Here is a 12,067-nt window from a genome sequence, read left to right as displayed (position 1 = left end):
CGTTTATAGCGCTTAGTAGATCAACAATCAAAGTATTTCCTCTTATACAGGTAGGTTTCCTTTCATCATCTATTATAAGCTCATTAATACTCATTAGTGAAACTTTGTAATGCTGGATGGTATAGCGCTTTTCTACTATACCTGACCACTCGGAGGCTTTATATAGTACAATATGACTCATTCATCCATTCACACAGTCATACAAGCAACTTTTTTTAACACCTACGTGCTTTCTGTATTTCTATCTGCTTTCTGTTTCAACACTGGTTCATCCCTTGATTTTGGAGCCTTATAATACTTGAATGATTTATTGGTCAGTGTTAAGTAAGGTCAGAGTTTCTTATAGTTTGCACATCTCTTGTTGACCAGTGTGCTGCGACTAAAGGAGTTGTCCATTTTAACTGGCTTATGAACATGATGCATTTTCTACAGGGAGTGCAGAATTATTAGGCAAGTTGTATTTTTGAGGAATAATCTTATTATTGAACAACAACAATGTTCTCAATGAACCCAAAAAAAACTCATTAATATCAAAGCTGAATGTTTTTGGAAGTAATTTTTAGTTTGTTTTTAGTTTTAGCTATTTTAGGGGGATATCTGTGTGTGCAGGTGACTATTACTGTGCATAATTATTAGGCAACTTAACAAAAAACAAATATATACCCATTTCAATTATTTATTTTTACCAGTGAAACCAATATAACATCTCCACATTCACTAATATACATTTCTGACATTCAAAAACAAAACAAAAACAAATCAGCGACCAATATAGCCACCTTTCTTTGCAAGGACACTCAAAAGCCTGCCATCCATGGATTCTGTCAGTGTTTTGATCTGTTCACCATCAACATTGCGTGCAGCAGCAACCACAGCCTCCCAGACACTGTTCAGAGAGGTGTACTGTTTTCCCTCCTTGTAAATCTCACATTTGATGATGGACCACAGGTTCTCAATGGGGTTCAGATCAGGTGAACAAGGAGGCCATGTCATTAGTTTTTCTTCTTTTATACCCTTTCTTGCCAGCCACGCTGTGGAGTACTTGGACGCGTGTGATGGAGCATTGTCCTGCATGAAAATCATGCTTTTCTTGAAGGATGCAGACTTCTTCCTGTACCACTGCTTGAAGAAGGTGTCTTCCAGAAACTGGCAGTAGGACTGGGAGTTGAGCTTGACTCCATCCTCAACCCGAAAAGGCCCCACAAGCTCATCTTTGATGATACCAGCCCAAACCAGTACTCCACCTCCACCTTGCTGGCGTCTGAGTCAGACTGGAGCTCTCTGCCCTTTACCAATCCAGCCACGGGCCCATCCATCTGGCCCATCAAGACTCACTCTCATTTCATCAGTCCATAAAACCTTAGAAAAATCAGTCTTGAGATATTTCTTGGCCCAGCCTTGACGTTTCAGCTTGTGTGTCTTGTTCAGTGGCGGTCGTCTTTCAGCCTTTCTTACCTTGGCCATGTCTCTGAGTATTGCACACCTTGTGCTTTTGGGCACTCCAGTGATGTTGCAGCTCTGAAATATGGCCAAACTGGTGGCAAGTGGCATCTTGGCAGCTGCACGCTTGACTTTTCTCAGTTCATGGGCAGTTATTTTGCGCCTTGGTTTTTCCACACGCTTCTTGCGACCCTGTTGACTATTTTGAATGAAACGCTTGATTGTTCGATGATCACGCTTCAGAAGCTTTGCAATTTTAAGACTGCTGCATCCCTCTGCAAGATATCTCACTATTTTTGACTTTTCTGAGCCTGTCAAGTCCTTCTTTTGACCCATTTTGCCAAAGGAAAGGAGGTTGCCTAATAATTATGCACACCTGATATAGGGTGTTGATGTCATTAGACCACACCCCTTCTCATTACAGGGATGCACATCACCTAATATGCTTAATTGGTAGTAGGCTTTCGAGCCTATACAGCTTGGAGTAAGACAACATGCATGAAAAGGATGATGTGGACAAAATACTCATTTGCCTAATAATTCTGCACTCCCTGTATTATTCCAGAAAACAATTATTGATTCAATCTCATTAACATTATACCAGTGCAGCTGTTCTGCTATCAGCAGCTTGAACTTATAGTGTGATGCTTTAATTGAACTCCCGGGCAAAGCCCTGTGCAAACCATGATTCTGACTGTGAAGTAAATCACTGCTATAAAACAATACAGTGAAACTGAGCGAGTGAAACTGAAATAAGAAACTGCAAATTACAACACACACAACCAGGCTTATGTAGCAAACTTCATCATTCACAAGGCTCAAAAACAAGAAGTCAAAGGATTTTAGCGGAAAAAAAGGTAGTGTTAGTGGAAAAAGTGGGACATTAAGTTGTGTTTTTATGTGATTTTGTCATCCTAAAGGAGGCAAGGAAGGGTCTTTTGTGTGTTTCATAAATCAACATAAATTAATTAAGATTCATGTGTTTGATTATATCAGCAGGTAACAGGTAAACGTACATTAAAATGATTTAAACAGCAGGCAAGTATTGTGAAAATATTGCGACTTTGGAATTATAAAGTGTTTATTTTTAAGCTCCTCCCAGCAGAAACGCATGGGCATACAGATATGCTTTATAGACTAAAAACAACTGTCAGCTTCACGGAGGATTCAAACCCAGCACCTACTAATAAAAGTCAACTTGGTAACCAACACAGACACTGAAACACTGAGAAGTGTGACACCACTTTTCTCTCTCACATATTCCTCTGTCAGCTAATTAAACAGATGCAGTTAATGTTGATTTCTTAAAAGTATTGTATTCATGGTTACAGTTGTGTTGTGTAAAACAACTAAAACAAGGTTGGTTGGCACACAGAAAATGAAGGGCCAGGTTTAAATAATATAAGTATTTAATTTGCAGCAGAAAAGGTTAATATTTCAACCAAATAACAATGTGTATCATGTTAGTGTGTAGAGTATGTTTGAATGTGAGTGTGTGTCTTTCTTGCCCTCAGTCCCAGCCTGACATCTACTGACAATATCGGCTTAGTGTCCAAAATGCCACTGAGGTCCAGCTTTAATGTCCACTGAGGACTTTTTGATGGGCGGTCATAGAAAGAGAGATGTTATTGTTACCTTATTACTACTGCCTTTAGTAAGGTGCCATAAATTCATTTTCTGACATGATGCTAATATCAATTTAAAAAGTGTCCCTTTGATTTTTTTTGAAGTGCCATAAGTTCATTTTCTACTTAATCGTTGGTTAATTGTTATTTCCTGGAGAGGACTGATTATATAAGACTGTGAGTCAGACCAAATCTCACCCTTTTTAATGCATTTTATACTAAATCACTTCAGTGGGCTCATTGTTTTGTCCCTCAGAGACAGCTGTCAGGAATAACTGAGCGGTGTAGCCAAGAATAAAAAGAAATTTTAAAAAACACTTAAACTTTTTTGACAGTCCAATGTCACCATAGTGGTGAGCAGGGACTCTGTGAGGGACTGCTGTGAAAACCCTGCTGAAAACTCCAGAGAATGGCTTGTGTCTTTGTTAGATTTAGTTTTGGGTCCTTTGTGGATTGTTGTGAATCAGGAAGCCTCATCAAGCTGTCAGAAAGACGGTGGTTTAGTCCTTAATTGACTCTGCTAACCTGAGTGTTTAAAGCATCGTATGAAAATCTGTGAATGAGGTTTGCAATAAAACTTTATGTTAGAGATTCCTGTTTATTTTTCTTAAGTTCTGTAGTTTCCAGCACTCATACAGCACCTGTCTATCTCATATAGTGTCCTCCTTCCTCTTGAGACTGTGCTGGGAGATGCAGAAAATCTTCTGGGAATGGCGTGTAATAATGTGCCATCCTGGAGGAGCTGAACTACCTTTCAAACCTTTGCAGAGTCCTAACATCTCCAAAATGTCAGGAGTAGTTAGTCATTACAAAAAGTGTTTGTGAACTAAAAATCAAGAATGTGGGAAACTGTTTGTCCGTGATTTGGAGAGCCCAGCGTGTGCTCCCGACGCAGGGGAAACTAATTCTGTCGCAGACCTACCTGGGCACTTGTGCAGGTGAAGCCAAAGGGAAGATATGCTTCACCATATTTTCCTGTCTTTGGCTTGGAAGGAAGTTGGTTTGGAAACATATTTGGCGATGCTTCATCTCCTGCTTTGCGTTTGTGTGGGAGCCCCGTCAAAAACCTGTCCACAGTGTCCAAGCGCTCTTTTTTTTTTTTTTTCTTTTCATACCGCGCCCCCCCCCCCTGCAATGGCTCAGCGTCCCCCCTAGGGGGCGGGCCCACACTTTGGGAACCTCTGGGTTAAAAAGTGTCCCTTTAATTTTTTTGAGCGCTGTAAAAACAAATGTTAAAAAAAACAAACAAACAAATAAAACACACAGCATCCTTAGTCTCTAAATGGGATGTGATAACACCAAATGTGGAAGACCTCAATTCTTGCAGGATCAAAGATGATCAAGTGTTTGCTCCTATTAATATAATAAAAACTTCAAACTTTTCATTCTTCCTTCCACAGCCAGCAAAGCTTTCAATAATATGCTGCTCATAGACAGGAAGCACTCTGGTTTTATTTAGTCTCCTTTTAATGCACAAAGACTGCAGCATGATCAATTTTTTAATGAATGTAACTTTTATACTAGGAAACTGTACAAAACCCCACCAGTCAAATCGCTGTAATGAAACACAAATGCAAAATAACATCATTTATAAACATCACATTAAAGAGAAAAGTGCAAAACAACAAGAATTTAATTCCCAGCAAAAAAATCCCAAGAGTGAAAAGTAAACACTTAAAGCATCTGTGCTTTCCATCATAGTGATGAAAAAACTGTAAGGCTGAAGTAACAGAGGCTCTGAATATAATTCACAATTTCATATTATTGTAGATCTTTACTTTACAATATAAATGGTAAATGGCCTGTATTTGTATAGCGCTTTACTAGTTCCTAAGGACCCCAAAGCGCTTTACACATCCAGTCATTCACCCATTCACACACACATTCACACACTGGTGATGGCAGCTACATTGTAGCCACACCTGCCCTGGGGCGCACTGACAGAGGCGAGGCTGCCGGACACTGGCGCCACCGGGCCCTCTGACCCTCTGAAGGGTCAGAGGGCCCTCTGAAGCACCTTGAGGCAATCTGTTGTTGTGATTTGGTGCTTTATAAATATGAAATTTAATTGCATTGAACTGAGATATTCACTGTGGCTCAAGTAAAAAAAATATATAGTAGTAGTGGTGGTAAAATGCTATTCATTTTAAATTTTTACATTTCCTATGGCAGTGCTTGCCTTAATTTGTTCATAAAGTATGAACAAACTGTATGGAAATGGGGTTAAATCACTCATTTGCGTGTGAAACACACATACACACAACAGATTTGTGTCTACATGCTGTTAATAAACTAGTAAATGAGGGTCAATCTGACCCATAAACTGTGACTGTGACCCATAAGGTCTGTGCAAGTTAAGACTATCAAAACAAGTGTTTATAACAAGGTTATTTCCCCAACTTATTCCAAGTTTCTGTTTTATAAATAGACTACACTAAAACTTTTCTTATAAGCAGCCTTGTGTAGTAGGTATTAAAATATGGATCACTCTCAAGCTGCAAAGGTTTAGAGTAATCTGCTCTGATCTTTGCTGCTCAAAGCTGATGATTCAGCCGGCTTTAGAGGCTCAGTGGGAAGAATTTTGTACACGTTACTTTTCCTTTTTTCTTTTTCAAACCACCCAAACTCCGATCTAAGTGACAGCTTTTACTAAGATTCAATCACTAACCTGAGATGTTTTGTTTCATTTATACAAATATAAAAGCTGATCACATTTGGTTATCCTTCTTTATCCAATCAGCGGATTTTCGTCTTCTGATAAATCTGCCAGGACACCGTAGGGGTTGTTGGAAATGCCTGAGAGAGTATTCCTGCGTGAAGACTTTGCAATGACATTACGAGGCCGTTTCTCAGACAGACTCGTTGAACGGGGAAGAGGTTTGTCTTTTGAATCTGGAGGAGGATTGAATGACGCAGCACCATTAGTTATTGAGACAGCAGAACTGCTGCCGTGACTGCTTCTTCTCATCTGTGGGCTGCGTGCCGGATTTTGTCCTGAAGCGACAGGACTGTTGTTGTTGGTTGAGGATGCTGGCTTAAGGGGCTTGCTGTGGTAGGGAGACTTTGGTGGGGGTGGGATGTCACGCTTTGAGGTGCCTGGTGAGGATCTAGGGTTATTTGTAGACTGGCTGGGCTGTTGTGCTGGACTCTGCCTGGATTTGAGGTCATTCAGCTCTTTAGTTAATTGTTTGATTAGCTCATCTTTCTCCGAGCTCGATTTTTGTCCTCCCACTGGATGAACACAAAAACATATACAGTTAGCACTTTCTCCACACAAAGACAAAAGTTAGTGAATGAAAAAATACTTAGTAATAGTTAAACATAGAGCCAAAAAACTGACTTACCAGACAAGTAACCTCTCTTGACTAAAAAGAGCGCAAGAGCATAGATTAGTGTGCACACTATGATGGTCGTTGCCACAGCAGTGCTTATGATGATTCGAGTGGAGGACTTCATGCATTCATCTGAAATGATTTTTTAAAGAACATCAAGCATGAACAATGGGATTAAAAATAAAAATCATAGTTTGTTTTCTAAGCTGCTTTTAACTGAAATGTTACCACCAAAGGTTTACATATCAACACATAGTAATATAAATATAAAAATATGACCTGATCTTTACCAAGTTTGACAATAATTTAATTACAAAACACATGTCTTTATTTATTTAACAAAAATCAGACAAAATGCAAAAGCAGTCTGTGGGAAACCAAAGTATGCTCTTAATGCCTTCATAGGAATAAAGAGGGTAAGCAGCCAACTGCTCCTGATCAAATGCACTTGATTAATTGTTTGTGAGCAATAAAAGTTTGCAGGTCTGGAGCATACAAGTGTGTGCTAACACAATGCAACAACTCTGCCATGAGTAGACACACCAGCAGATTCACCCCAAGGTCAGACCAATGCGCAAAAAAAAGGACTCCAGCAATGATCTTATTGAAGCAACTGTTGTTGATCATTAATCTGGGATAGATTAAAAGGCCATTTGCAAATAAACTTAAGTCCTAATTCGACAGTGCAAAAGATTATTGACAAATGGAAACAGTTCAGGACAGCTGCCAGTCTAACAGGAGTAAACGTCCCTGCAAATTCACCCCAAGGTTCAGATGGTATAATTTGGGTCATGCAAAGGGATAATGATCCCCGACACAGCAGATCTACCACAGAATGGCTGAAAAAGAAAAGGTGTTGCAATGGCCCGGTCTAAGTCCACAAACCCAACTGACTCAAATGCAGTGGTGGGACTGTAAGACAGCTCTGGATATACAACTGACACAACATAGTGAAGGAGAGTGGACCAAAACTCCCCCACAACAGTGTCAGACACTGATAAAGTTATACGAAGAGCAATTACACCAAGTTATTGTTCTAAAGGTGGTTTATAAACTACTGATTCATGGACTGTACGTTGTTTTACGCTGCTTATGAATCCTAATTTCTGTTAACATGTCATGTTGCTGTTTATCTCTGGTTGTATTTAAATACTTTTAGAAATATTAAAATAAATAATTAGAGACTGTTTATGTCCGTATACATGAGGCCACAGCAGTAATGCAATGTTAGAAGATATATTAACAATTTATACATGTTTGTTTCTTAACATCCAAAATATAGTTAAGATTGATGGTTATTTACTGAGAGTTAATAAGTAATAGTCTAAATATAAATTATTTATTCATCGTGCTATATTCTTTGTGTCACTGAACAGCTGGATGGATTATAAAGCATAGACATTAATAATAATGTTTGTAATGCAGCTGATCCAGATGTTTGTTAAAGCTCTGGTGTACCTGGTATGTAAATCGTTGACTCCCTGGTTCGGTTTATCTCAGGCTGGTGGACTCTGCAGGTGACCCTGTGATCAAAAGACACATATTTAAGATTTATTCCTTTGTTTTTCTAGAAAAACAAGAGTGTGTACATGAAAAATCTTCCGAAAAACATATCCCACTTAGCCTAACTAACTAAACCAGATTAAGCCATTCTCAGAGATCTTTTAGAATATAAATGAAATTCACGCTTGAAAATTAAAATTGAATTGAAACCTTTTGGTAGCAGTCTGCAGAGTCACTCTTCTTGTGACTGTGAGGCACCACTGGGATTCGTCATCTCTCTTTGGGTCTTCAGCACTAATTTCATTTCCCTGATCATCAAGAAATGTAATCAGAGGCTGAGGGAACCAACACTTAGCCTCACACTGCAGAGTCAGTCCACCTCCCTCATCTGGAACAACTGAGAGTTTCGGCTCAGAAACAGCACCTGCAAAAGTAAGAATTATTCAGGCTGTTGTCTGTGACCAACATTTCAGTTCAAATGTTCATAGAAAACTGTGGGAAACAATTAGGAAATCTCATCTGAGCTTTAAGAGAGAGATACATAACTAAAGAAGCTGCATTTGAACCCAAGAGAATCTTTGTCACAAATGATGTGGGTGAAAATGGCCTCTGTTACTGCTGCTTAGAATAAAGAATGAAATGTGTGAGATGAACTTCTCAGGGTGTTTAGAGAAACCTAAACATGTGCAGATCTCCAAAGTGAAGAAAGGGACTTTGGGGAGATTAAATGCAGCTCTGAACTTTGAGTGGACGTACCTACAAACAGCTCCAGTATTGCAATGACTGTTTCCTCCTTTCTTCGAATCGCACACCGGTATGTTCCACTGTCGCTTGGCTGCACGTTGGATATCACCATTGACAGGTTTCCATGGTGAAGTTCATCCCTGATGAGGTTTGTTCTGTACCGAAAGACTGGATTCTTCATCTCAAAGGTCTCACACCCCTGCCGGTACAGGAAGGCAAATGCGGACAGATCATCCTTAGTCCACTCTACTGTTGGTACATCGTCACTCGCAGCGGTGCTGCAGGGCAGGAGGACAGTTTGACCTGCAGAGGCTACGATCTTTGGTACATTGTTTGCTGAGGCTGCTGTTCCTGTGAAGAGAAAAAGGTATAAAACATGGAGTAGGTCATTACTGGGTTTTAAAAAGAGTTCTCCTAACACCTTTTATCTGTGTAGCAACAATATCGTTACTCATCACACAAACCTTTTTATTCAATTTAAAGCATGCACATTTATAGGGCGCAGCTTCTTATTAGTAACCCAGAGAATAACATATTACTCATACATAAGAGGCATGTGTTTGTATGAGTAATCCCTGTGGCTTCAGACGCCGCTAAACACTCAGTTTCAGGCAGTTTCTCTGCTTGGCTCTGTTTGATGTTGGAGAAAACTGACTAAAATAGATAAAGACGCTGCAAATAAGGGATATTTTGTGTGGAAAGGTGCTAAAAGACCTCAATAACCAAACCATGAAGATGAAACTCAGAATAGTAAACCCTCTTTAACTGTTTTAACTAAAAGAGGACTACAAATCTACTAGTACCGCCCCCTACACATGAGAAAGATAAGGGACCACCAGTCTGCTCTAAACACATATCTGCATTAGAAAGAAAGGATGTGGAAATGACCTTTCAAGGGTTGTTTTTTTCTCTGGTTTGTAAATCGTTAAAGCGATGTATAGTCACGCACATGTGCAGTGAGAATATGAAAAGTACATTTACGTCTGTTCGGTGTCGACTACTTCTGCACTTTTGTCCTTGTGAAACTGCTGAACTCTCTGGAGTTGCACAAGTCTGTCTGCACGGCACGATCACAAGCTGAGCAGAGACAAACATTTACAGCTACCTTCCACTTGTTCAACAGAACTGGGAGACGATTACGGGATGCAACATGAGTAATATGACAGGCCACGTTTAATAGGAAGGGGGAGGGGTGTTTACCAAACATGCCACTGATATACTCTAAACATCCTGTGAACTTGACCCTGAAATCTAAAGGATAAAACTCAGGCAGTGAAAATCTGTCACTGAAGCTGCTTTTGGAAGTTTCAACAACAAACACATGTTGGGCTTTGATAGATCACGACTTTAACTGTCAGTCAACATTCAGAGCAAACACTGTCTAACTGCCCTGCACACGCCCAAAAAAACCAGAGCAGTCACATACCTACAGTACAAGACAGTACAATGTTTTTCTATATTGTTATGGTGTTATTGTCCTTAGGATAAGCTCATCTGTATTTAATCATATATTGAGTTTATGTTCTTATTATATTTGTTCAATCTGCTACTAAAACAATGTTACTTTCTAATCTCTGCGACTAATAAAGACTTTACTATCTTATCTTTTCTTATCTTCTCTTAATCGGGTTCACACTTGGCAGCAAGAATTGCAAACAAGAGTCTGTGATACATTCAAAACCGCTTAACATGCTGTGACACGACCAGCTGTTCATGCTGGGAAACCCTCCAGTCTGACGGGATTAAAACAAAACGCCAAACAAAGGTGGGCCACAATTCCCCCACGGCGAAGTGAAACTCTCCCTGCCAGTCATCGAAAGTTAAACACTTCCTGTTTTTACCTTTTAATCCTTTTGACAAATGCAAGCGTCTGCTCACTGAAGTCGACGCTTTTAACACATAATAGACGACACAAGATCACACTCGTGTTAGCAGCGTTAATACAGAACCAGCAGGGACAGACCTTTAAAAGCCTTAAAGCCCGACTTCACAGTCGTAACTTTTAAACACAGGCCTATGAGATCGTTATCTCTGTTTCTCAGACTATACCGACTTCTCTTTTCGAAACATAGCGCTGTAGTCTCGCAATTATGGGATGTTTTATGATCTTATAAGTTGTGTCTTTTTTTCTTTTTTCTCATAGAGTAATCAGGAGATGCCGCCCCCCCCCCTTTCTCACTCCTTTTTGTTGCGCTTCTATAAAGTTAGATTGTCACTCCTCAATAATAACCTACACGTTGCCTGCATTTTTGGAGAAGTACATCGACTTACACATTAACAATTCATTTTTACTTTGTTCGGTAATTCAACTGAAGTACGAAGAAACCTTAAAAACCTGACTATTCTCAAACAACTTCTGTTTGCTGAACGGGCTCGTTTTGACCGAGCAGCTGCTGCACGGAGATCGTCCCCGGCAGCTTTTATAACAAATATATTAATGCCCGGTTTGGAAACTGGAACGTGGAAAAGCCATCCACACCCGAACCACTCTTGTACGATCGCCTTTATCCAAATCCTACCTGTGCAAGAAGACAGGGCGGCGACGAGCAGCAACACGGTTATACACATGGATGAAACACAGAAAAAGTGACCTGCTGGGTCCACGGGATTAAAAAAAGGGAGAGGTAAGAAAGCAAAAAAGGTCCCAAACTTTCTTGAACTCTTCCGTACGTTTTCTCCAGCGAAGAGCCTGAAGCAAAATGACGAACTACAGTTTGGCAAAACAGGAAGTAGGAGGGTCGGTAAGAATTTTATCATACATTTTTAAATTGTATTTATTTATTTATTTATTTATTAGTGTGTTTGGGAGATCTGAATCACTGAAGTCCTTTGAAAATATTTAAAAACGCTTAAAATAAAATACAAATTTAACTCGAAACTCAACTGACTTCGTTTGCCTCTAATCAGCTGACTGAAGGAGGCGGGCCGAAGGCTCGCGGGCTGCGGCTTCTTTAGTACCGTGCAAAAGTCTCGCGCCACTCCTCGTTTCTTTATATTTTGTTAGGAAAGTGTGAAATAGGTGAATTAATGAAACACACAAAAACACACACGCAAAACAAACAAAAACAAAACAAATTACTTTGTGCAAATCTAACGAACTTGAAAGTTATTATTGTTTTCGATCCAGATTTGCGTTTTCTGTATTGAGAGTTTTTGGGATCATTGAAACGAAGCTCCATTACTAATTGATGTGAGTGGCCCTGAGAGCTCAAACGAGCTGTAATTTAAGAAAACGCCAATATAACAAAGGAAAATGCTGCAAAAGGACAAAAGATTCCTAAGAAAGTTGAATAAAACAGTATAGAAGTAGAAAACACTGCAAAACAGAACAAAAAAATAGTTCAGCGTCACAGTGCCAGTTTGACTGTCCTTATGGCAAATATGTTTTTAAGAGTTTCGATTTCGGGAAGAGAATATTTAAAT

General features: G+C 39.6%; 1 protein-coding gene across 1 annotated transcript; it reads right to left on the bottom strand.

Annotated features, from left to right (window-relative positions):
- Positions 1-4,514: 4,514 nt before the first annotated feature.
- Positions 4,515-11,350, bottom strand: LOC116316672 (butyrophilin subfamily 2 member A2-like). The gene is made up of 6 exons (XM_031735292.2): positions 11,164-11,350; positions 8,657-8,995; positions 8,111-8,324; positions 7,856-7,920; positions 6,410-6,529; positions 4,515-6,296 (listed from the first exon to the last, which is right to left on the bottom strand). The coding sequence occupies exons 1-6, from the start codon at positions 11,210-11,212 to the stop codon at positions 5,794-5,796; spliced, it is 1,290 nt and encodes a 429-aa protein (XP_031591152.1). The 5' UTR covers positions 11,213-11,350; the 3' UTR covers positions 4,515-5,793.
- Positions 11,351-12,067: the final 717 nt, after the last annotated feature.

Source organism: Oreochromis aureus, linkage group 3 (genome assembly GCF_013358895.1).
Source record: "Oreochromis aureus strain Israel breed Guangdong linkage group 3, ZZ_aureus, whole genome shotgun sequence".
NCBI lineage: Eukaryota > Metazoa > Chordata > Actinopteri > Cichliformes > Cichlidae > Oreochromis > Oreochromis aureus.
The sequence above is the reverse complement of the archived record's forward strand: the minus strand, read 5'-3'. Positions and strand labels throughout refer to the sequence as shown.